Below are 25,376 nucleotides of genomic sequence, written 5' to 3'. Positions count from 1 at the left end.
AGAAAAATCTAGATGTTAAGGAACGAAGGAAGGAAGGAAGGAAGAGAAAGATGAAAAGGGTCTAGGCCACCAATAAATACTTTGAGTATATGGTCTAATGAAAATCAAATTATTATCTAAAATATATATATAAACATCTGGTCCAATATATCCAAAAGAGGAGGGATTTCGTGGTGAATAGCACCAACCCATTGATTTCTAATTTTTATTTTTCTCTTCATTTATGGTGAATTTGAAGACATCAAGCATTCCTATTGGCTAACAAACCGAACATATAGCTTGACATGTTTAAATTCAGAAGTGTGTGTGTGTACAATATTGCTAGAAATGTGCCAAAAAAGTACTAGCTTAGTTTTTAAAGTATTACCTAATTCAACTTCAGATAACACAATTTTATTTTATTTTTGAAATAAAGGTGCGGAGAAATGTAGAAACTTGGCAAAGAAAGAGAATTCACAGGTCAAACTTTGCTAGAACAAAAAAAATATATATAAAGTGCCCTTCTGCTGCTACACGACCACATAATTTTTGTATAATTGTCTTCCTAAAATGAATTCTTGTATACAGGATGAATGTTTTGCTCATAATGGGAAAAAGCATTTCTTGGGATCTGAAAAATGGGGGACAAAGATGGATAAGGGGGAGAGGGGGACCCTATTGTTGACCAATTGGTTTCATTCAAAAAATTGATTCAGATTTCGATTTGTTTCAAATGCCTTTAAAGACTTCTTTATCAACATAAGCGATTCTTTGTCGGATCGTAATAAAACTTTTCGAAAATATAATGTTAACAATAATAGTAATAAGCTGACTTGAACTATAGCTATAATGCCGTTGAGAAAGTGCAATAAAAAAAATAGCATGTACAATAATATTTCTACTTGGTTTTTCGTACCCTTTACAAAAAAAAAACAAAATCGGACCTTTTCGGATTTCTCGGACAAGGTTATTTTTTATTTTCAGCCATAGTCAGCTTTTAATTTCAGACTAAATCAGTTTTAATTCAGGCTTTTTTTAAGATCTAGAATATTCGTATTGAAATGGCCGTTTACGCCTTGAATTTATACTTGACAATAAAAAAAGAAAAAGAAAATAACCACAAATACACTATGTCAGCAATAGCCAGCTATGCAGATGAATACAAGAGAAAATTTTGTCATTACAGACTTTGGGACGCAAGCTTGTTTAATATTTTATTGCTTATTGGCCTTTCTTAGGCGCATGATGTCTTTCTCTTTCTTTCACCTATTGTATCTATATTACCAAAAAAGTGACCCAAGGTTTGTCATTGAAAAAAATAAAATAAATAGAAGCAAAGATATTCAAGTCATTACAGGCCGTCCCAGACAATAATCGTAACAATATGGGCACAACTTGTGGTCCACGAGAATCAAAATGCAGTCTCTCACCAGAAAATGTGGGCTCCGTAAGATTAGCTCTTTTTTTTTTATTAAAAAAAAACATTTAGCAAATATCAAAGTATGATCTCCAAAAAAGTGTGTATAGCATAAAGAAAGTAATTATGGGCTACTAGACGCTTTCTTTTCATTTCTTTCGTGTTAGTCTGTCCGTAAGCTTGCCCGTCCAAAAGCTCAAAGACTGTCGTTCAAGTAAAGAGCTTGGTACTTCCATTTCGTCATATAAAATCCAACCACTTTATCCTACAGAATAACCACGAACAATATATAAATGGCCTCTCGAGTAATGGCTCATCTGGACAATCAACACAAGCAGTCAGTAATATGCAAACAATTATAAAATCAGTCTTTATTGACTTCCCCCTCCTCAAAGCTACTGCCAAGAATGCAATTCAGAATAAGTTCGAAAAAGTAAAGTAGCCGTCTTTATGTAATGTATATGGTCCAATACTAATACAAATGTCCTTTGGGTAGAATTTATCTTGAACAACTAAATCCAGGAATATTTATGAAGACAGTCATTGATTGTGATGAAGATGAAGAGTCATACCTGGAGCTACTAAATCATATAGAAGATACTCAATCCCTACCAATATCTGTATATAGTGTGGAACCTTATCCCTTAAATCCAAAACTTTTCTGAGATGGGTTTGAGCTTCTTTTTTTTTGGAGTAGAGTGCTTTTACTCCTTTTTTTCTGATCATAAAAATATTACTGTTCATATGTACGCAATATATGCAAGACTTAAAATCTCTAGTCTAGTCATTTCTTTTTAGTGGTGAAAGACGACTTGAGGGTACTACGTTCAAGATCAATTACAAAATTTGGGATTTTGATCAAGAATAGATTTTATGCCTGGACCTGCATCGAAACCGGTAGACGTGTGGCTCAAGACAAAGCATTAAATGACAATCACAAATTACTCTTGGAATCGAAAGTGATCATCATCAACTTGATCAATTCATTTAGTCTCATCAACCCAACCAGTATTACAATTGTCATTTTTGCAAATCTGTGGAGTAAAAGACGATTTTATTCAAACAATTCTTTTACAAAAGAAGAAATAGATTGGTCATCGTCCAAAAGATAGAATCAGAACTTTATTATATTGCAATTCCATTGCTATAATCACAAATGTTATAAAATCGTTGCTCTTTTACAAAAATCACATTGTTGGCTTAGTATTTGATGTTAAGTTGATGATAAATGAGAATGACAACAGGCGTACATTATTTGAGAAAAAAATTGGAAGGTAAAGGGTATAAACCTGCCTTTTTTTTTGGATTTTATTGATGTTGTTGAAAGTTTATTAATGCAATGTCTGTCTGTCTGTCTGTCTGTCTGTCTGTCTGTCTGTCTGTCTGTCTCTTCTACCTCTTCCTATTATTATTATTATTCTACATTTATAATTACAATATTTCAATAACTTGAACAAATAAAATGATAAGACACACTATACCAAACTTCAAGGCAAACATAAATAGTTGCACAGACTTTCGTGAATTTTATACTTGACGAGATTACTATAACAAGCTTGAAAAATGGCAGATCAAGTTTGACCAAACCACCAACGAATCTCTACCCAGAAATAAAAATAAAATAAAATAAAAATAGATTCCCTGAGTTAAATGAAGGGCTAATTATATTTGCTACTGTTTACCAAAGACACTGTTAGTATCTCAAGACGACACGATATTGAAGTTACCAAATCGCACTATCTTGAATGCCTTGAAAAACATGGATGAAATAGATAATACACCCTTCCACACCATTATATAAATCGATAGGATGATAGGATACTAGTTGAAAGAGGATACAAGAGTATTTATCTCCCTCCTTACTCTCTAGAGCTTAATCCTTTTGAGCAATTTTGGGAGGCTGTCAAGAACACAGCCAAATACAGCAAAAGTCGAAGCAACTGAGAACTTGATTATTTAAAATGCTAAAGCTTGTAATTCTGTCCCTCTCCAGTACTTGCAAGTGTTTTTTTTTTCAGTACTCGGCAAACGTTTTTGTGAAGTACTTTCATGGAGAGTCGGTTCGAATGCTATATTCCTTTTTCAAAAAAATAAAAATTAAAAAAAAACGGCCTTTGGTTTTTGAAAATTCGTCTTTTGGACTTTTCTTGTTATTATCCATTGGCATTGGAACGATTGTACATGATTGACTACTCCTACTGCATATATCTTGAGAAAAAAAAAGTCTGAATTAAAATTTATTTAAACTCAAGTTTAAATCTGACTATGACTGAAAATGAAAAATTATTTTGTCCGAAAATCAAGTATAGAAATATTGTCAATAGTCTTTATTTTTTTATTTTTTTAGGTGTCAAATTTTCCTTGAACGGTAAATATGTTTAAAAGAGAGTAACGAATTGAAATTATAAGCTACTAATACAAGTAAGTATTTTGCTACCTAAATTTGGAGTTATGCTCATCTATCTATTTCTGACTGAGTTTTATCACTTGTAAAGAAGTCTTTTTTTTTTTATTTTTGTTGAAAGTCAAGAGACTTTTGGCAATTTAAAGAAACAAGGCTAAAATGTTTAATATTAAACCTTTTGAATATAAGGTATTCATCAGCATATCTTCACAGGTTTAAAGAGGTGCCATTTTTATTCTAATAAAAAAAATTATATATGTTGAAGTAAATGAACTACACATGTGAAGTGTAGTTGATCTTACCTATAAATGACCTAGTTCTTATGGAAATATAAATATAAAATGAATACGGATATACGTCTAGTCTAATAACTTGACTTAAATACTTGTGAGTATTATTACTCCTTCTTTCCTTCAAAGCCACAAACATCTTTATACATACATACATATATTTATATATATTTACGCCTATACATAAGGAAGGGGGGTTAAGACTGTGCGCCTGTATTTATTTATACATATCTTTTGCGGTTTAAATTGCTATCTCTAAATCTAGTATCAAGTATATGAAATGTGTTTTTAGTTCTAGAATGTTTTTATTTTAATTCTTTTCTTGTGAAGCTGCGGTGAATTAATTGTGCTAAAAAGGCAAGAAGAAAACATGGTATAAGATGTATATAGAGCCTTACTGAGTAAAAACCTTGTACCAGGAATGAGGAAAAGTAAAAAGACCAATAAAAGGGGTAAATAATGATCTCAATCAACCGTGATGGCTTGGCGAACAACGATTTCTCTCTCTCTCTCTCTCTGTATCTGAATGGCCTTATTAGACAAATACCTACTCTTTTCATATATATTTGGAATACACTTTTTTCACAAATTATTCGCGCACCAACAAAATACAAAAAAAAATCGCATAAAATATATATATATATTTTTGTTTTTTTTGTAGGGAGCTTTGTGGTCAAGAGAGTTGACGAGCCTCTATTGCTGCGTAAGCAAAAGAGGACGTCACGGCTTTTGTTTTGGGCTCTCTTTATTTATCTGTCATATGCTATTTTTGAGAGCTTTGTATTTTATAGTGAGAGATTGTGAGAACCCAAGAAAGCATATCCCGTAGCCACGTCTTCGCAAAGAGATAGGACTTATCTGAAGGTTTCTTGGCTTTATTAGGAGGGGGAAAGTGACCTAAAGTCAAACAGGAAACAATTGGGAGACAGATGGGAGAATATGCTGTAGTGCAGCGAAGACGAGAAGAGATAGCGTAGAGATTGACTAAATCTTCACACTGTCTTCCCCGACCAAAGTGAGATATGTGCGAAAGAGTCGTGAAGTACGTATAACTTTTCAAACAAAGTGTTTTTAACATTTTTTTAAATCTAGGATGATTTGGCCAAGGCTAAAAAGGAAATAAGTTCTCTCACCTTATTACTATCAGTGGAAGAAGGTGGCCACCACAACATCAGTAACATGGAATTCCTTGAACAGCTTTTGACTGATGTGTAAGCTGAATAAATTTTATACCCCTAGATCATATAAGTCTATACAAATCGGATGGCTTGATAAAGCTTTTTGGATTAAAGAAGCTAGAACTTGCTTTACTCGAAACTTCTGGTCATTTCACAAACAGCGACAAGGTCAAGATTAAACTGGACCACCATAAAGGAATGTACGGTGTCCTTTCAATGCTTAAGTGCGTTGCCGACGATTTCTCGTTCGCGTCTGTTGACAAGCTTAGTCCGGTCAAGGTATTTTTTTATTCATGCCGCAGGTAATGTATCATTTGTCAGATATCATAATGAATTCTAATATTTTTGCATATACATGTGAGCAGAAACAAGATTGCATTTGTGGAGTGTGCGTTATCAAGATGGGCTTTACGACTTTTGGAGAGAACACTGTTTGGAAATTCGCCCTGATTTTGAAGATCGGGCTATGTTTGTTCCACGATTAATTGAATTTTGTTGGAACGTAAAGGTAATAAGCGTACTTGAATGAATTAGACATGATAAATAACCTCGTAAATAGTATTTGTTGGAAAATGCGGTGGAAGATATTATAAAAGTAAAGAAAGATCATCAAATAAATAGCGCAAAATATCGATATAATCCTCAAGAATGTACCCAGCTCAGCGCTATCGTCAACCCAATAATTTTGAAGTTGACGAAAGAGGATGATGGTGAAGGTATCGGAAAGCTTGGCCCAATGTATTCCCCCCCTCACTATTGATTTTTTCCCTGCATCATTCTTTATACTTCCATTATCGTTGTATTCTTTTTTTTAAAAATATTATGACACACGACGTATCTTTATCTAGATTCATTATAGCGCGTCGAGTAGTTACCGAGAGAACCTTAAAAATACGCTACACTAGGTGAAATGTCTAACAAATAAATCGTAATATTCCTATCTAATGCCAAAATAATACAAACATTACAAAACCTTAGACAATCATTCATATATCAATAACTCTATTTTGAAATGCTTTACTCTTATAAAATAAACCTTGATCCTAAGGGATTCTCACAGACTTGTACTTGTTTCATTTTATCTATTTGACCTACCTTTTGTGTATCAGCAATTACTCAGCAAGAAACAACAACAAAAATATTCCACCTGCAACAACTAGGTTAAAAAAATGGAGATTGATAATGTACCAATCCATAAAAATAATGATATAAGAAAAATTATTAAAGGTCGTAGATATGGGCTGCGTTTATCTACCATCATATTCCCCTGAAGTTAAACCCCATTGAACAATTTTGGTCTGTTTGTAAAAAAAAAAAAAAAAAAAAAAGTAAACTTAAACGAGAAGCACTGCTGGAAAAAGAAACACTCACATTATGGATCAGAGACGCTTTGTAATCAAATTCTTTTCTCAGACCTTGCAGGGTTTTGTAGATATTCTACGCAAAGGTTTGATGGCTGATTAAACCGACGTCCATTATAATAAAGGTTTTTGTTTTATGAAAATGCGCGAATAATTTGTAAAAAAAAAAAAAAAAGAGTGTATAAAGAAGCTTTTCCAGGTAGTTGTAGTATTTTCACCTTCATTTGGTCAGCTCTTTGAAGACACAAAAAACTAAAATTTATTACATTAGGGGGTTTCATTATCTCTTTGGATAGAAATTCAGATTAGGATTCGGAAATCGGGTGTTTAAATAATAAAATGATTGGCTTAGAATAACCTGAATAGAATTAAAATATGTAGATTTAATCTGAAGAAAAAAGCTTTCGGATTGAAATTGAGGATTGCTCATTATGGCGTCTTGAAATACTTGAAGCAAAAAAATTATCAATTTATTTGCCTCTCTTACATACCTCTAGCTTAGATACCAGATCTTATATAAAAAAAAGAAGAAATGCTCAATATAAGTGATATAACATAACTTAATTGTTTATAATAAAATATCAGGTACAAGAATAAGACGGTTAATTAAAAAGGGGGACTCAATAATTTCCATTTTATATTCACTTTCATTGGACACAGGTTTAACACCCGCCATAAGAATCCTAATCTGAACTTCTAACTAAAGAGATAAGGAAACCCCCTAATATTTATTATGTAACTATAACCTATGGCTAAAATGAAGCAATGCATGGCTAAGAATAACTTCTATAGAGATTGGTGACAGATCAAAATGGGCATGCTGAGGAAATAGGTTTGGAGTACATGAGCAATGCCAATCTTAGAGTTTGCTACAGATTTTTTTTTTAAAGAAGCAGCAAGAGGCATTTATCGTATTTTGTCTAAATGAAATGATTACTACTTGAGCCTATTTACCGAGAGGATAGAAGACTTGTGTAAATAAAGTATATTCTTTAAGAAGAAAAATAAAATTTTGTGCTTGGACGGAGATTACACGGTCCATCCAGATTTTTCTGTTTGTGGTTAATCTTTAGTTGAGACCCTTTTTTTTTCAGATTATATATTTTTTGAATTGTATCGGCGACTTTGGACTTGATCCATCTAAAGATGTGGTTCCTTTTTTATTTCAAGTTCACTTTGCACAAAACAAACTCATTCGTATTCTATATGCCTGGACTGAGATTGCATTCCAGTAGCAACATTGTACTAAGATAGGGTGCATGTGCGTTTACTAATACATAGATATAGATGATAATAGAACAAAACCTTGGTAGAAACAAGAGTTGAACAATCTATAGATGTATATTTTCGGTAAAAATTCAAACATAAAAACACAAAGGCTTCATAATTGCCCTGGATCGATCGTATTCATCCGACCAACCTGTTCACTTTAAATTAAAGTCAAGTATATTCTGTGCACTTGTTCCGATTCGTTGTGTCTCACAATTAGCTTCTATATTTGGATATAAATAAATATAACAAAAAATATATAAGTATTCAAATGAGTACAAATCCAAAGTAGCCCAACTGAAATATATTATTATTAATATATACATGGGTATGGATTATATCTATGTAGCTTTCAAAGGATGGTAAAGAAGTATATTATACTACAAGTATAGTGATCTTCATATTTACACCGGTTGCTTCCTTTATGGTATCTAATCAAAATAAACTAAACAAATAGTTTCTTGATATATATATATATGTGTGTGTGTGTGTGTATGTGGGTTGACCAATAGAGCTTTAGTGTGTGAATTCCATTCATTGTTCCCTATTCGATTCGCTGATTGGAGAGGGGGAAAAAAGGGAAAAAAAGTGCTGATATATTTATAGCGATAACCATAACAGCCTCTATTATATCTACATCTATTATATCTACAGGTGACCAATAGATAACTCTACTGTCAATTCACATTGGAATAAATCCAATGGCTCTTCCTATCTATCTATAACACACACATGTGTATATATCTATATATACATGAACATACTTTGACCAGGTCTCAAAGTGCACAAAAACATCTGTAACAAATTTTATATTCTCTAAGATTTTGTCCATGGTGGTGTTGGACCTCGCATGGAACTATTGAACGGAGAATTGTGTCGTGTATTGGCAGTAGGTGGTTGGCTAGATGTCAGTGTTCGTACCAGGGATATATCTGTAGAATATACGGATGATGCAGCAGAAGAAGAAGAACAGAAACCATGATTTTTGGAAAGCATATGGTTAGAAGCTGGCAGAACCCCTTCTGATACTAGTGAAAGAGAGCATATTCGGCCAGTTTTCTGCGATGGTACTGGACAGGTATATTCATTAGAACCGATGTGACGAGGCTGTATTCGTGGCGGAGGTGCTGATAACCCAGTTGAATATTCTACATTTCTGTAGTCGATTTCGTGATCCCCGGGTTTTGTTAATTGTACACACACTGGTGGACTTGGTACTTCAGTTCCAGGTTGATAGGCGTCCGAGCCGGTGCTTTCAATGCCAAATCTCTTTTTACAGCCAAAGCGCCAAATAAGAATACCCAGGCAAATAACCAAGGCAATTGCAATACCAACCAAGGTCCATTGCCAAGGTAACAGTGAATTATAAGCTCCCATTGACAGACAGATTGTTGTGAACGTGGTAAGAGTTTGAAACAATAAGAGGTAGGAAAAAAAAAGGACAAAGAAGGTTTAAAGAAAAAAAAAACTCTAGAACCTGTTTTTATGGCATGACCACCAATAGACTGTCATTGTTTCTTTTCCTACTGTTTCATTATCAGGTGCCCTTCTTTTTTTTTATTCCCCCAAAATCTCTAGTTACTTTTGTATTTTTTTTTGGTTTTTGTTTTTAAAAGGTAAAAATATAGCTTGTATTAGGCATTTAATAATGATGGATGACATGAATTACAGTTAACAGATGAAGACGTGTGTGGGAGACGGAAGTGGGAGAAATGGGTGTACTACGTTACAATCTTTGGTCCATTTAAAGAAATCAAGTTAAATGAAACCAACAACTAAAAACAACAAAAAAAAAGTAAAATAGCTAGACCAAATACTGTTTTTTTTTTGCTGTTATTGCTGTTGATGATAATGGTGATGGCATTGGTGTTGATGGCATTGGTATTGGTATCGGTATCGGTGTTATTGTTGTTGTTGTTGTTGTTGTTGTTTTTAGGTAAAGAAAAATAGGAAGTAGAAGGAAAGCGAAGAAAGATCCAAACTATGAAAGTGGGCATGCAAATCCACCAGAAGCAGGAGTGGCAATTACGGTGGGACGATAGCCAGTCCAATCTAGTCCAGTAATGGAGAGTGTCATCCAGAAATGAAGCTGGAGAGATTCTCGGTGCTGTTGTATTGACACTGGAATTATGGTTTGAGATGGTGTTAGGGTATTATTGGCATCGTTTTCTGATGAAGTTACGGACTGTGAGAAGCAGGCATTGACCAGATTAACAAAGGTGGTATCAGAAGCGTCGCGCGCTTGGTAATTCAGGTGAACAGGCACCTGTATCATCGATATTCTTCTTTCTGGAAGGATTATTGGTTCCGGGGTTGCATCGTTATTGTGTACACCCTTGCCAATCACAAGTCCGGTCAAGGAGTCCTTGGCAACTACCTGAAGCCGGGTAAGCCGTGTTGGCAGATAATTGTGTCGGTTGTCGACTGTAATATTCACAAGCCATTCGCTCTCAAAGGCTACATTGCCAACCCGGTCGTTTTGACGAGTCTGGGTAATCTTGGCTGAAAGAGTGGCCGACGCACCCTCAATGCGCATGAGAGGGATGCGTGGCCATATAAATGACACAACAAGTCCAGCTACCAGCAGACCCAAAAACACACAAATAACCCATGCTCTGTGTCGACAGTGCCCACGACCAGCGGCAGCTCGAGATTCTTTAGCATCATAAGGGTTAGATCTATAACCTCTTCTCCAGCCAAAGAAACAGCAGCCAAGCCAAATTCCATGGGTATAATCGGCTTCTAATGGCTCTTGAATGTGTTTACGTTTAGGTGGCGGAGGCCCTCTCTCGACAGCAAATAGATCAATATCGTCATACCGCAACTCACTATTCGAATAATGTTTTTCATATGTTGGCTGGGTTACTGAATAGAAGCGATGTGATTCTGACCGAGAGTCGTTTTCTTTTCCCACATCTCGTTCATCACCTCCGGATAATTGTTGTCGCTTGTATTTCTCGGCTCTACCATCAAGTGTCACTTCACTTCCCCATACTCGATGGCTGTGTCTATGATCTATAGTTGAAAGTTTAACTGTACTTGTAGGCGAAGTATTGAGGTTGAGATGGAAGCGTGGATCTGATAGAGTGCTAGAGCGTCGTGAAGTAACGGGTGCCACAGTGCTTTCATGTTGATAGATCGACCCAACTATAATAATTTATAAATAATAATAATAATAATAATAATAGTAATAGTAATAGTAATAGTAATAATAAAAAATTATAAGAATGCTTAATCAAGTACAAAAAAGTTACTTTACAAAAACAACAACAACAGAGTGTATTTATCAAATAATCGCACATAAAAACACACACACAGATAGATAAAGAGAGAGAGAGAGGGAAAATAACACATACGTGGTGTCGCATCTCGTTCAATACTGCTAGACTGTGAAGCCTCTTGAAAAAGGGGGATCCCTGGTCTGTGTTCCCCACCTTCAGAATCAACCTTTTTGATCGACATAAAGGCACTAGCGATTGTCAATCTTCGTGGATCGGGGGAGGATAAAAGTGATCCACGGAAAGATGTGTTGCCTGATAGACAGCTCATGTAAGTGTCTGTGTCGTGAGAGTGTCGAGATAGAACGGTTGCCATAGGAACGGCTGGTCGACCCTCTTCTTTGGTGCTGTAAGTGTTGGTGTGTGGTCGTTCATATGACTGAGAAGAGTTGACGCGAGTGGGGATGATCACCTTTGGCAAAGAGGCCGTCGACTTGTCTGCAGAAGGAGACATAAAGCGCTCAGCAATTGATAGCCGTGGAACATTGGATAGAGATCCGACTGGTGCAGATAATCTACGTTGGTCTGAAGACCGGGTAGCGACGCGGGCTGGAAAGGTTGGCAGGTGAGTTTTAGAGAATGCCGGGCTGGTCTGAGAGTCTTCTAATTCTTCTTCCTCTGTCATGGTCATCAACGTACTTTGTCGCTCAGACAGGCGACGATGGTGAGATGAACGCCGTTTGCTGTGCGATCGATCCGGTCGAGCATTGCCTGATCCTGCTGAGGATCGACTGGAAGAAGGTCGACGTGGTCGTGATTGTTTAGCCACCATTTGTGTGCTAAAAAATCTGACAGGAAAACAGGGAGAAAGCGGGAGAAAGAAGAGCGAGGTGGCAAATGAGACAAACTTGTGAGAAAGAAGAAGCACAAGAGGATTGGAAAGGGGTGAAGATGGAAAGAACAAAGATGCATTTATTAAGGGTGACCTCCTTCTTAAAAACAGAGTAAGAAAAAAAAAAGATAAAAATAAAGGGTTATTGAGATCATAACTAAAGCCCTTTTCTAATGACTTCTTTACAAGCCAAACGGCTGCAACACTTGTAAACCCCTTTCCTCTATCTTCCTTTTAAGTATCTCTGTGGTTTTTGCTAGTTTATTTATTTCTTGTAGTTTGAACGGTCAAACACGTAATATTACTCGTTTTCTAGCGTCAAGAGGTAACCAATTTCGACTATCATTTCTTGTTTTTTTTTATTTATTTTTTTGCAAGATAATCGAAACAAGGAGACAATTGTATTGCCATGTCCTTAATTCTTTTTTGGATGTACTACCCTTACACTTACTGTGGTGGCAAAGGGGGTAGAGGGGAGAGAGAGAGAGAGAGAGAGAGATAGATAGATTATAGATAGAGAGGGGTATATATATATGTATGTATGTATGTATGTATGATAGATTCTGGGGGGGAGGAGAGGAGAGGAAGAGAGGGGTCGGTAAGCAAAACCGGTGATACATTTACTTCTTGTTTAATAAGATAAATAAAATGATAACCGACAGTAAAATCGAATATTTTATTATAGAAAAGAGGATCTATTGTTCAATTGTTCTTTTAAATTCAAAAAAATAAAGGTTTTTTATATGAGGACAGTAAAGAAGTAAGGTAGATAAAGAGACTGAACTCTAAAAAGCCAAGTTCTTTCTTGTTTCCATTTTGGATATCTTAAGATTTAGAATTCTACACACAACGAGAGGAATCGGAAAACTCACTTTCACATATTTCTGGGTCTCATTTCTTACCTCTTTAAAAGGTCCTACAAATGTAGTCACATACAAATTCTTGCCTGAGTTAAGCGGAACTTGAAAAATCAAGAAAAAAAATCAGAATCATTAAACTGGTCATGATAGGCTTGATACTTTCCTTTTTAGCTCTCTACTTTTAATTTTTTTATTTTATTTTATTTTATTTTATTTTATTTTTATTATTCTATCTTACTTTATTTTACTTGTTATATTATAGCAACAGCATGGGGTGAGGATGGGCTTCCACAAGAACTCGACTTGCAGAAAAAGAAAACTCACTGAAAACAAGAAACAAAAGAACTCTGCCTCAAAATACGACTTTGTCAAGGTGCGTGTACACCTTTCCGAACAACATTACTATGTCCTTTCAAGATTCCTACTCTGTCGCATGCTCATGGCAGCAAGAATTAAATACGGACATGCCCTCAGAATCGCACTCGATCTAAAGAAAAGACTAGTTGATAAAGCTCAGCTCAACGTTACCCAGAAAGCTCTACAAAGCGAATTATTCGATTTATTCCAACAGCACGGCTATGGCTCTGAACACGTTCAATGGTATAGAACAATGGCAAGGTATACAGACATTTATCCTCTTATTGTTATTATTAGTAATCAAAAAAGACTAATACAATATATATATATATTCTAGCTTCCACCATCAACGTATACCGCTTGTAATTTTGCTGGCGGGTACAAGCTCTACAGGAAAATCAAGCATTGCAACTTATTTGTCCGAACGATTGAACCTGTCTTCAGTACTAAAGACAGATGTTGTCTATGATTTGATGCATACCATTATGGAGTGAGTGACACATTCTGAAAAACTGCCCAACATGTCCTCTTCTCCTGAGACCTCTATCCTTCTCCTACCTCTGTCTCTTTTTCCTTTTTTTTCTCTCTTTCAATGTGCATATACATATGTATTTTTTTTCTGTACTGTAGTGGTACGACTCCTTCTTCTCTGTGGACTCAAGACACAGAAGATGCCATGGATCTGTTAGAAAATGAGTGTACATTGATTTGTCGAGGTAAGGAAACAGAGATTATTTGTATTACGTTTCATTTCCTAAAAAAAAAGTCCTGTGTGTGTATGCTTCTATATATAGGTTTAAATTCTGACGTTTGCAAATCTGTCACAGATGGAAAGTCTATCATAATCGAAGGCGACTTGGTGAATCACAAGCTGCTCGACCAGATGCACCAATTTGTAGACCAAAGCCAGACGGTTATAATTGCACCCTTCTTACTAACAATATCTGAATCAAGCCTACACCGTCAGTTAGTAGATGAGACTTGTACACTCCCAAATGAGTGTGTGGATAATGCATTTAAGCGTATTGAGGAATGGCAAGCTTCTTTGTTGAAAACCAACAAGGAGAGACAGGCAAATCTTACAGACCACTTACCTTCATTTAACGTCATCCAAGTGAATATGGAACATCTGCAACGGTCAATTGATGTCATTCAGGGTATTGTTCTTGAACGCATTGCCGCTACAATGAAAAATCTACCGTCCAAATCAACTGAATAAATAATAATGGAATTTGATTTGATCTGTTTTATTGACTTAAATGGCGATTTATTGTATGTGTTATATAAATAAATGAACAAAGTAAGCGTTAAGATAAAATGTTTAGCATTTTTTTATAAAGAAAAGAAAAAATTATAAATCAGGTATTATAAATGTAAGCTGAATTGTCTTCTTCATCGCGTAACAGAAATTCCCTAAAATAAAGACAATGCATTGATAAAAGTTATTGTTGATTGTCGTCGTTTTGTAAGAAATAGTAAAAAATAAAATAAAATAAAAAGGCTTACTTTTCAATAAGGGATTCGATACGCTTCTTGATGTCAGAGGCCTAACAGATAGAGTATTAACACACGTTCTTATTTTCTTAAGACGCATAACTTGTAGATGCCTTACATTGATTGGGAATCTAAGAGTCGCAAACAATTCATTTACTAAGGCGCCATGAGAAAGCTTATTTTTGGCTTTCATGATTCGAACAATAGCAGCATCGATCTTAAACACATACATACAGATAAACAAAAAGAAAGGGATATGTGAGTTAAACATGTAATGCACGATTTAATATTCTGGTTTTTCATTGGTGTTCTTACCTGGCATTGTCGATTAAACAATACACTATTCTCCGTATCTTTGTTCTCTTCTGCTGATGTATCACTGATTATCGGACTGATCTTAACACGAGGACGGGCAGCGGAAAAGTCTGCATTGTATGCAAATACATCTGTGTCCTTGACTTCTGTTCCAGGAGGTGTTTTTGTTAACACTTGGGATTGGCCACACGCCAAGGATTGCAGAACTCGTCGAAGTTCCTTTTCATCTGTTTTTAAATTATAAATATAAATATAATCAGTCATTGTTCAATCAAAAGAGTACAAAAAGAAACAAACAAATTACCTATGCCTGTAGCAGTTGCTATTTCTGGGAAACTAATAGTTTCTTTTGTTTCGTCGTTGAATAGAAACAAGACGATCGATTGGAATAAGCTGGTCGAGAGTTCTTTTACGCCTCGAGGGAATCTGACCCGAAGTATACATTGACCCAAGGCATTGTGCCAAGTGAGCTTTTTACCCTTGAATTTTGAAACATAGAATTGCTTAAATACTTCCTGGGACTCGGCCAACTAAACGTATGTACATGTATATAGAACAATGAGTAATCTAGAAAATAATGGTTAAAATGGTTGTTAGGTTACTTTGGGTGGTAAAATAGCTTCATGCTTCGGTGTGTTTGGCCAAGCACTGGATGTTAAAATGATAACGTTCATCGTTTTGTCGTATACATCAGTATTAATTGTGGCTTCCTGTACACCAAAACAATATACGATTAATATGTATGTAACTATGTATGTATGTATGTATGTGGTGGATAGATTGTTCTATTTGCCTTACCCTGAATTTTGCTTGGAGTTCAGATGAAATAGACATGTCTTTAAACATAATTTCTAAATCCTTTGTAAAATCCGGGCCACACTCTATTTAATGCAAGCCAATGCATTAGACACGAGGTTTGTTTTGTAGTTATTTAGGCATACCTGATTTGAGTTTTGTTATCATACTCATTTCTGCTTCTTCAGATACATCAAAGGTCGACAAAAGCCTTCGAGCAAAGAATCTTCTGTAGAAAGCCTCAAAGATGTCTTTACCTTTGAGAAAGAAGATATAGAGAAAACGAAAGGTTAATTTACATTAAACTATCCATATTAGGGGAGAATGGTTGTAGAACTTACTTTGGGTAAACCTAAATATGGCAAGGGCGTCGTCCAGTACTTTCTCCATGTCAACCTCTGCTTTTTTCTAAGAACATAGTAATATCTTTTTTTTTAGTACATGGTAGCTACAATGCCAATCTAGACATCTTTGTTTCTCTTTATTTTTACCTTTTCACTCATCCTCAGCTTTGAATCAATGTATTTGGCTATCAATTCTGCAGGTTTGTTGTTTCTAGAATTAATGAATGTTTCAAAGCTCTCCTTGACTGTATTTGCGAATAAAATATTATTATCAAAGCATTTTTCCATAATCGTGTCAGCTCTTTGTTTTCGGTCCAGCAATGTGACAATCATGGCGTTGTCGTTTGATGGGTCTTTGATGAATTCTATGCCTCGTTTCTACAAAATTTGAATTATTGAATCAATGGTTACTATTGTCTTTCGATATTTTTTTTAAAAAATAATAATAATAATATTGTGAATAAGCTTCACAGCATACAATTCTTTACCCACCTTTATGTAACTACCAAATACCTGGCGTAACTCTGTCCGGTCCTTTTCTGGAGACAATAAATCATACAATGTCTTGAGGGACTCTAGCTTCATTTCATCTGCCATAGAATCAAAGCCTAATAAAAATAATAATAATTAGTATCAGGTATTTCTTTTTCTCTCTCTTGTAAATGTATCCCCATTTAAGTACTATTTATGTGTATATATTGTACCTTTGGAAAGAATATCGTTGGTCATTCGGTAAACCAGCTCATTCTTTACTGTCTGTACCAATCTGATTTCGGTGGATTTATCCAAATAAGCTTGTTTACGATCCTCGCCTTCTTCTTTGACGCGCCTTGTGACATGAACAAGATAATTTGGAATGTCGATTTTTTGGATTAGACTACGACCCTCTTGCTCATAATACCGTGCCGTCTCTTCAATAAATCGAGGTTCGAATATGGTGGAGTACAAAGATAGGGTCATCAACATTTGTAGCAAAGATTTGATCAACGGCTGGTCTACAGTGCCACCATCTCTGGATGGCAACACAGAATTGATTTAGATGAATTTTTTGGGTTTGCTACTCTGTGCATTATATATATATATATCAGAGAGAAGAAAGAGAGATAAAATATTATGTGTACCTTTCAACTTTTACATAGTAGAGAATATTGGCAACTAGTCGTTCTTTTATAGCGTCATTCTTTACCAAGTTGTCTTTGAATAGACTATATCCAAGATCACTAATAAAGCAATGTTAGAAGCTTATTTAGCTTATTTCGGGTGGGTTGACATACATGATAGAATCGTATTCTGTTGACTGAACTATATAACTTCTATCCATCGGCATGAATAATTTTTTTAATTGATGCTGCCAGAGAGTTTTTATAATGTCAGACTTCTTCCTTAAATGTATGTGTATCCACGATTCTCTGTAAGCAACTACTTGCTTACCAGATCAAATGACAATTGATTCCAGCACTTGTTCGTGTATTGAAGAAAGTTATCATACGAACTAGCCATTCTGAAGGAAGTAAGGTGGGTTTATGTAAGTATGGTTGGCTTGAGCTCATCCTAAACATACATACTCTCCCAAATTTTTGGCCAATCCATCAATATGACGGGAAAGTACATTCTTTACGCGCGAATATATAACTGCACTTCTTCCATCTCGACAGAGAATCTCACATTTCTAAATGAGAAGATCAGTGCTGATACTTTGTCTGGTTTCTCAATCTCAATATACGAATATTTCTCGCTATGTGTATGTGTCTGTGTATGTATGTGTGTAATTGACGCTTACTATGTAGGCATCATTCATGCCACTACTGATTGTTTTCCCAGACAAGATAGATTTAATAAGAGCCTCATGGGTATTCCAGGCATCTTTCAAGTATTCCTCTCCTGTAGTAACAGAAGCTACAATATATATACATGAGTTTATATATATATATATATATGTTTACGTATGTATGTATATATATATATTTATGACTTTAAAGACTCTTTTCTTCTTGTCTCACACACTACATGCTCATATATGTGTGTGTATACATATATGTAGCTATAAATGCCCATCTATGATCTTTTTTTTTGTGAGAAAAATTGACTCACGTTTAGAATCCCACAAGAGTTTAGCATTTGTGTGAACAGGAGACATGAATTTGCTTCGAGCTTGTTTGCCAGGTGTTTCAGATTCTTTTATTGGTTTACTATTGAGAACCAGAGGTGTACTGTCGATTACCATGGATTCGGTGGTGTCGTTTTTATCGATTGAATGTACTTTGTTCTGAAAATTGAATTGATTCAGGGTTGGCTGCAATGAAGATAGCGATGCCTTTCGCTTCCTGGTTGTGTCTTTATGTGGACGAATGAACTTTCGTGTGACATTCGATAGTAAGTCAAAGACGAACCTTTACCTTTGCTCATTGTATTCATTACTCAAAAAGAAAAATATTAAAAAAAAATTAAGAATAAGAATAAGAATAAGGCAAGTACATTAAACACAGCCCCAATGTATTAATATTATATATTATATTATAATATTATGTTATGTTATGTTATGTTATATTATATTATTATGTTATATAATACAAAATAATACAATATAAAATAAAATAAAATAATTTATAATATAGTATATATAAGCTATATATATATATATATATGTGTGTGTGTGTTAGAAAAAAAAAAGGACACGCAACTGAAAGGATAATCAAGAAATAATTGGAAATGATGTGTGGGCTTTTTTCTTTTTTTTCTTTTGGGCTAAGCAGTCCGATCGCTCGTCCGAGTCGGACTCTGTGTCTCATGAAAGATACCTAAATTTAGAACAAACTCTTTAATTTGAGTGAATCAAAAAGGCACAGCTCTTATTTATTTATTTTTCTTGTTAGTGCTAATTATTTACTTTCTCCTCCACTGAAAGAGAAAAAGCAAAACGCATGCAGATCAAGATGAAGTTCATTTCCACAGCAGTATCCCTTTTATTCTCGGCAATTCTTGTCGCCGCCCAACAAAGTACTACTACTACTACCACAGCCACTACAGACACAGCCGCAGACACCACCTCCAACACTACACCTCTTACCACAAAATACGGAGAGACCTTTAAGAATGCTGGTGGAAAGATGCTCATTGACAAAGTTAATGGTAAACCAAACACCCCGATTTTTGTCCCTTTTGTTGTTTTCTTTGTCTTTTTGTTTTGTTTGTTTTTTATCTCTTTATTTCAAACCAAATCTTAATATCTCTTGAGCCAGTTTACCTAATCTTTTATGGTGACTGGTCTTCTCCTGAATCACAGACTGACCAAAGTGTATTTATGAACTTTGTGGACCGCGTATCAAGCACCTCTTGGTTCAACACATGTAAAGTATCTTTTTTTATTACTATTTAATATTTTAAGATATAATTTATTTTACATATATAGAAATAACAATTACATATAAAAATACATTTGTACGAGTGTTCTCTTTTTCATCTTCATAATTCATAAGCCATACTTCATCATTCGTTTTCGTGAAATAATGAATGAATAAATTAATGAATTAATGAAAACAAACTCTTAAAAACTGACTTATATCTATGTATATACATAATATTAACAATTGGATTTATCTGTCTTTTAGTAAAACAATACCCTAACGCCGATGGAAAGACTATCAGTGGTCCCATTAGTCTTGCTGCAGCTGTCACAGATTCAGGAAGTCATGGTCTCAACCTGACGGACACAAATACCCATAAACAAATTGTCACAGATGCTGTTCACTCGGGATACCTTGATGCCACCAACCAATTAGACAATGATGGCTTCTACATAATTTTGGCTGCCAAGAATGTACAGGACTCCGAATTTTGCAACACTCATTGTGGTTACAATGGCTACAGTGATGAGTTCCAATATATGTATATTGGCTACCCAGGCTCGTGCACAGACAGGTAAGAAAATTAATAATAATAATAATTATAATTATAACAACAAAAAAGAAGAAGAAGAAGAAGAAAGGGAAAGGAAAAGGAAAACAAAGCTGTAATTGGATGAAATATGTATAATTATTATTTTTTTCCTTAACATCGCACAAACAATGTAGTTGTGTTCCAAGCCTCAACCAGGCAGATTCACCCAACAACAGTACCTCAATCGATGCAGCTATCACCATATTCTCTCATGAAGTCCAGGATATATTGACAGATCCTAGAGACGATGCATGGATCATAAAGGACGGCGAAACTAAAGTCGAGGTTGGAGATTTCTGCTCTGGTCAGGGTGTCACGGAATCCCAATGGTTCGGAAGCATTAATCAGCTTGAAGGAAAGAATGCAAGCTACAACCTTGCCATCGATGACAAAAAGTACCTTGTTCAGACCATTTACAATCCAAAGTCCAAGACATGTGTACTATCTTCCGAGTAATAAAAAAAAGCAAGAGTTACTATGATTACTATTAGCAATAGTAGCTAGTAGTAGTAGTAATACATCAACAGACAACGCCTTTTTTTTCCCCTGCCTTTTAAATTTCATTTTTATCACCATCCCTTTCTCTCTCGAATCATTAAATTTTTCTTCATTTTTATATATCTCTTTGGTAAAAGTTAAATTGTACATGATTAAATGGAAAGTACAAACTAATTTCAGATCGAGTTTAGACCTAAGACCAAGCTTCTTACAATTATTGCTCATTATATCACTTCCTGTACATGTCATATGCTTAAAGGAGAATAGAGCTTAGATAGATATATAATTTTGTTTTTTATGAAGATTTTAGCTAAAGAAACAGAAAAACACTATGGGGATACATTCTTATATCACGATTCTAAAACATAAAATGCCAATTTTTTGAAACTGATTGCTTGCTTATTTATTTGTGGATTTTTCTCCATGGCTTTAAATTTCTACCATGCCGTTCTTCCCACAGCTATAAAAAAATGCCACTTTTGATATAAATATATATATACATATGTATGAGAGTGTAAACTAAACAATCAAAGCGTTCTGCTTTGAAACTTCTTTTGGAAGCCTCTTTGGACACTTTCTTGCCTTTACTTTCAAGCTAAAGAAACAGATGCGATCTTTCATCAGATACTGCCTCTAGTTCTGTCAGTAGACGTTTTCCGCGAGGCATATTTTTATTTCTTTTTTTTATAGATATAGTTATTAAGTGATTTACTTTGCTTTATACCTTTCTTGGGCTGGGAGACTTTGCCCTATCACAAGCTATATGTGACTCTTCTCTGCTAGTAAGAATATACAGCACACAACTATCAACTAGTATATAGTTTTATATTCCATTTTATTTTATTAGGATATAAATCAAAAGTAGAAATAATGATGAATCAAAGACCATCTGGACAGTTACTTAATACTTCTTTAGTTTCATTAAGCCACTCCTTTAAATAAATAAATAAACAAAATTCAGATACTGAATTTCGGAAAGTTGAAACAAAAAAAAACATAAACAACTTTATCTTGAGCTTTGTCAAGATAGCTTCAAGAAGCCGCTGTCAGACTGTACCATCTTCCTTTGAAACGGACTTTCTTGTGTAGCATAATATTGTCCATTTTTCGGCGTCAACGCAAGAGAATGCTTCATACGAGCTGATGTTTTCAACGCTGTCCACAGCAGTTGCTGAGATGAAATGAAATGAAATAAAATAAAGAAACTTCAACACCATATTTGATTGACCTATTGAGTTTTTTGATTTTGATTTTGAGAGAGAATTATCAAGCTTCATGATACATACCTTTGTACAGCGGTTGAGAAATATGGGCTCTTACATCTGGAATGGATATCACTTGCTTATCGACTATTAAGATGTCCCAAACTTTCATCATTTCTTGACCCACTTGGCAAGCTTCTTGTGGGTACATGCGTCGGCAAATTCTTGGATATTATCTCTTAAGATATTCCACATATCTTCATTTGTGAGAAAGACCGTTTCATACTTTTCATGATCGTCAGGGTCTTTTTGGTAATACAAGAGTTTCTATTACACCCAGGGTATAATCCTTTGCTATATCAGCTAAAAGAAGAAAATAAAGTGTATGATTAGTTATTAATGAAAACTTCTTTTTTTTTTCTTAAAAAAAAAGTGTATTGCTACCTCTTCTTTCTAGGAAGCACAAGCAGTATGTGGAGTGTAATAGTACCGGTTTAGGTATCAAGACTTGAAAGTATATAAAGAAGGGTCTGTTGAACTTGAGAAAGCTAATGTGTATTGAAGGAATGTTACTGATACTTATGCAGATATTCTGTGGTCAATATAACTGAACAGATCGACATGAAAGTAAGATACACATATTGATCACTATAGCTAACGCCAATTTGCATTACTTCATGCATATGTTGTCAATTTGAACCACCGTCACGACAATAGGAATAACCCGAAATAGTTAAATAGCTCTTTACTTGCTCTTTGATAAAGCTAGGAGCTTTGCTTTTCTATTCCCTCGGGTGGGAATACTTTGCCCTGCGACAAGTTATACGGAACACTTCTTTTTTTTTGGTAAGATTATACAACACACAACTATTGACTAGTATATACCTTTATATTTCATTTTATTTGGATATAAGAAAGATAAAAAGAAATATAAAGAAGTGTAAAGAAATAGAAATAGAAATAGATATAGAAAGAAACAAAAAAAATTAAACACTATTGACATAGTTATGCAATGCCTCTTTAGTTTCATTTAGCCACTCTTTAAGTGGCATTAACGAAGGGTGGTTTCTGATTGGTCCTTCGATGGCCGACATAAAGTTAATGTTTCCAATGCGTGAAAGGAAATCATGGCCAAGTGGCAATTGGAGGATCTTCTCTTGGATCTGATCCTTCTTTTTCTTGGCGCTCGTGGCGTTGTGGGACACGGCCTGAGCGTGCGTATGGCGTATATTTGAGTCCCAAGCAACGTCTTCTTTGATGAGCGCTGTCAAGAAATCGATGTGCTTGAACAACGCAGGGTTTGTGAAGAGGTTCTGGTGAACCGTCTTGAGGATCGTGTCAAACCTCTGGTTGAACGCTGGGACACTGAGGACCTGCTTAAGGATTGGACGGTTATGATGCTTGTTCATGAGGTCAAAGCGATCGATATGTCCCCTCTGGTCATTCAGGGAAATTGACCTGGCGTCACGGACTGGGATCATGGAGCTTCCCATAGTCTGGTCCAGGTCTGCCGTCATCCACAAGAACTTCTTGGTACCCGGCTCACGGTATAGGAAATAGTTGTGTGCCTGTCCCAAATACCCATCCACGTGGCCCATAAGGACTTCAAATGCCATACTACATAATAAAAATAATATATAATAAATAAGCGAGGCAATAATTAATAAGTAAAGGATAAGGATATTTGCATTTCTTTCATTCTTTCAAAGAAATAAAGAAATATATGTATGTGTTAATTACTTTTTCAAAAAGACATCAATGTCAATTCGTTTGTTCCAAGCACGTTCAAGAGGAGTTTCGCCTTGATTGAGGACGCCTTCCTTTTCATCTTCATCTGGTTGAGGATCATGGATAAACTTGATAAGCTTGACCAAGGGCTCGAAACCTTTTTGTTTCTTGGAACCATCTTCTGATAGTTTGTAGGCTGAGGTGTCTTTGTAGAAGTAATCTTCGATGTTAGATCCAGCGTATTCAAGATTGGCACCGCGACCAAGAATTCCGGGAGCCATTGGATTCTCTGGCATGCTGCCTTGGTAAAGGATTCCGTGCTTTTCGTTGTTACCGCCATTAAGCAAATTATCGACAAATGGGCTCTTGTAGTTGTCGATAAACAGATAGAGGCCCATTGGTTTCTTGTTTACAAACAATCTACAGAAATAAATAAAATGAAAATATTATTATTAATAATTAATTCATTTATTGAATTTTTTTATTTTCTTTCTTTCGTTTCTTTCTTACCTAACATAAGATGCTTTGGAGGCTGGCAAGGAAGACGAATCAAGTATATCGTAGTACAGTTTTTCTCGGATAAAAGAAGGATCCGTTGTGCATGAACGCAATTTGAAACGACGATAGCCACCAAGTGAAGAATCGTCGTGTTTGGAAAAGTGGAAGTTGTAGGAAAATTTATCGAAAAGACGCGAGGTCTGACCGCCCAATTGGAATTTGACATTTGAAAACTGGAGTACATTCGCTGCACTGTATTGATTGTTTTAAAAAAGAAAGTGAGGGCAATTAAGAGTCAATTAATATGTATGCATATTGATCTAATAATACAATATACTTGCCTGATGTGCGACATGTTGACGTTAATCGCAATAGGATCAAGATAGTTGTCGTGAAGCGATTCGAGATCACCATGAGGAGCTTGAACATGAATAGTAGGAATTTCATTGATTGGGTGAGCAATTGAGGTGTCTAGTCTGTAGTAGGTCTTTCCATCGGGGAATACTGATGGAATCATGCTTTGTTGACTAGAAAATGTCTGTTGACGGCCATAGAAATCGTTATTAGAAACGGCGTTTGGTGCCCGCTGGAAGGATTCGCGGTCAACCACGGTGCCGTTGTTGTGGATCTTGAGGTATCGATACTTTTTTTGAGTTGGAGCGCTTCCAACATGCAAAATGCTGTCGATAGTAGAGGGTGGGATTGAATAAACCTGACGATCCCCCTCAATCTGGACGGCCATTCGGATATTGGCATCGGTCGAAAGAGGTTCGATTACCTTGTAGACACCCAAGGTTGAGGGAGGATTGGTCGAGGCAGCGGATGCCATAAAAAAGGCAGCATAAAGGAGCAGACAGGAAGCTAAGATTGTAATTATTATCATACAATCAATTGAAGTCAGAACCATGATGATTGAATGAAATATCGAGTCAATTAAAGTATAATAAATAGAAAGCTTACCTTTGACTGAGAAGATCATGTTCGTTAAATTAATGAGGTTTGGGTGGTTTATACTCGAGAGAAAAATAAAATAAAATAGAGTATGAGATAAAGATGGAGAAAACGAAAAAGTCGATCGAAACGCTCTAATTTATAGATCGTAATTTGGTCGACTATCGGGGTGCCCGAGGTTTCACTTTCCTTGTAGTTTGTTGATATTTACTCATCGTTTTTTTTTTTTTTTTTTTTAATGTACAGATATCATTCAATTACTGGCCAATACCCCTCCTTGGTAAGTATAAATGAGTAATAATAATAATAATAATAAAATTTCCTAATCACGATGCTGTCTGGTTAAAGCCACGATAGGTTATTTTATACACTGGGGCTATTATTAACAGT

The 25,376-nt window shown here is 35.3% G+C and overlaps 8 protein-coding genes across 8 annotated transcripts; 3 read left to right on the top strand and 5 right to left on the bottom strand.

The window, feature by feature from the left end:
• Nucleotides 1-1,363: 1,363 nt before the first annotated feature.
• Nucleotides 1,364-6,177, top strand: PHYBLDRAFT_171826 (hypothetical protein; the record flags this gene model as incomplete). The annotated part of the gene is made up of 14 exons (XM_018436674.1): nucleotides 1,364-1,426; nucleotides 1,469-1,516; nucleotides 1,564-1,610; nucleotides 1,893-2,023; nucleotides 2,195-2,437; nucleotides 2,601-2,670; nucleotides 3,744-3,764; nucleotides 4,421-4,463; nucleotides 4,752-4,793; nucleotides 5,183-5,301; nucleotides 5,340-5,570; nucleotides 5,641-5,776; nucleotides 5,828-6,006; nucleotides 6,117-6,177. 14 exons carry the CDS (start codon nucleotides 1,364-1,366, stop codon nucleotides 6,175-6,177), a joined length of 1,434 nt encoding a protein of 477 aa, XP_018287848.1.
• A 2,537-nt stretch (nucleotides 6,178-8,714) lies between these two features.
• On the bottom strand, nucleotides 8,715-9,275 carry PHYBLDRAFT_148990 (hypothetical protein; the record flags this gene model as incomplete). Its single annotated transcript, XM_018432198.1, has 1 exon — nucleotides 8,715-9,275. One exon carries the CDS (start codon nucleotides 9,273-9,275, stop codon nucleotides 8,715-8,717), a length of 561 nt encoding a protein of 186 aa, XP_018287847.1.
• A 604-nt stretch (nucleotides 9,276-9,879) lies between these two features.
• On the bottom strand, nucleotides 9,880-11,948 carry PHYBLDRAFT_148989 (hypothetical protein; the record flags this gene model as incomplete). The annotated part of the gene is made up of 2 exons (XM_018432197.1): nucleotides 9,880-11,045; nucleotides 11,255-11,948. 2 exons carry the CDS (start codon nucleotides 11,946-11,948, stop codon nucleotides 9,880-9,882), a joined length of 1,860 nt encoding a protein of 619 aa, XP_018287846.1.
• Nucleotides 11,949-13,148: 1,200 nt separating this feature from the next.
• Nucleotides 13,149-14,444, top strand: PHYBLDRAFT_148988 (hypothetical protein; the record flags this gene model as incomplete). The annotated part of the gene is made up of 4 exons (XM_018432196.1): nucleotides 13,149-13,486; nucleotides 13,563-13,715; nucleotides 13,856-13,941; nucleotides 14,020-14,444. 4 exons carry the CDS (start codon nucleotides 13,149-13,151, stop codon nucleotides 14,442-14,444), a joined length of 1,002 nt encoding a protein of 333 aa, XP_018287845.1.
• A 20-nt stretch (nucleotides 14,445-14,464) lies between these two features.
• PHYBLDRAFT_135478 (Cullin) lies at nucleotides 14,465-18,429 on the bottom strand. The gene is made up of 18 exons (XM_018429722.1): nucleotides 18,265-18,429; nucleotides 17,954-18,069; nucleotides 17,739-17,842; nucleotides 17,605-17,674; nucleotides 17,448-17,521; nucleotides 17,295-17,393; nucleotides 16,878-17,185; nucleotides 16,666-16,781; nucleotides 16,321-16,551; nucleotides 16,171-16,237; nucleotides 15,976-16,086; nucleotides 15,833-15,915; nucleotides 15,637-15,744; nucleotides 15,339-15,564; nucleotides 15,035-15,261; nucleotides 14,838-14,936; nucleotides 14,732-14,772; nucleotides 14,465-14,638 (listed from the first exon to the last, which is right to left on the bottom strand). The coding sequence occupies exons 1-18, from the start codon at nucleotides 18,395-18,397 to the stop codon at nucleotides 14,584-14,586; spliced, it is 2,268 nt and encodes a 755-aa protein (XP_018287844.1). The 5' UTR covers nucleotides 18,398-18,429; the 3' UTR covers nucleotides 14,465-14,583.
• A 651-nt stretch (nucleotides 18,430-19,080) lies between these two features.
• Nucleotides 19,081-20,565, top strand: PHYBLDRAFT_79848 (hypothetical protein; the record flags this gene model as incomplete). Its single annotated transcript, XM_018443512.1, has 4 exons — nucleotides 19,081-19,302; nucleotides 19,413-19,520; nucleotides 19,782-20,091; nucleotides 20,244-20,565. Exons 1-4 carry the CDS (start codon nucleotides 19,095-19,097, stop codon nucleotides 20,563-20,565), a joined length of 948 nt encoding a protein of 315 aa, XP_018287843.1. The 5' UTR covers nucleotides 19,081-19,094.
• A 479-nt stretch (nucleotides 20,566-21,044) lies between these two features.
• PHYBLDRAFT_171820 (hypothetical protein) lies at nucleotides 21,045-22,020 on the bottom strand (the record flags this gene model as incomplete). The annotated part of the gene is made up of 4 exons (XM_018436673.1): nucleotides 21,045-21,083; nucleotides 21,332-21,417; nucleotides 21,665-21,778; nucleotides 21,894-22,020. 4 exons carry the CDS (start codon nucleotides 22,018-22,020, stop codon nucleotides 21,045-21,047), a joined length of 366 nt encoding a protein of 121 aa, XP_018287842.1.
• A 775-nt stretch (nucleotides 22,021-22,795) lies between these two features.
• Nucleotides 22,796-25,014, bottom strand: PHYBLDRAFT_70550 (secreted coth spore-coat protein domain-containing protein; the record flags this gene model as incomplete). Its single annotated transcript, XM_018442295.1, has 5 exons — nucleotides 22,796-23,426; nucleotides 23,550-23,957; nucleotides 24,048-24,268; nucleotides 24,373-24,896; nucleotides 24,996-25,014. 5 exons carry the CDS (start codon nucleotides 25,012-25,014, stop codon nucleotides 22,796-22,798), a joined length of 1,803 nt encoding a protein of 600 aa, XP_018287841.1.
• Nucleotides 25,015-25,376: the final 362 nt, after the last annotated feature.

The sequence above is a fragment of the Phycomyces blakesleeanus genome (genome assembly GCF_001638985.1).
Source record: "Phycomyces blakesleeanus NRRL 1555(-) unplaced genomic scaffold PHYBLscaffold_20, whole genome shotgun sequence".
Taxonomy (NCBI): domain Eukaryota; kingdom Fungi; phylum Mucoromycota; class Mucoromycetes; order Mucorales; family Phycomycetaceae; genus Phycomyces; species Phycomyces blakesleeanus.
Note: the sequence above shows the minus strand (reverse complement) of the source record. Positions and strands in the feature narration are given on the sequence as shown.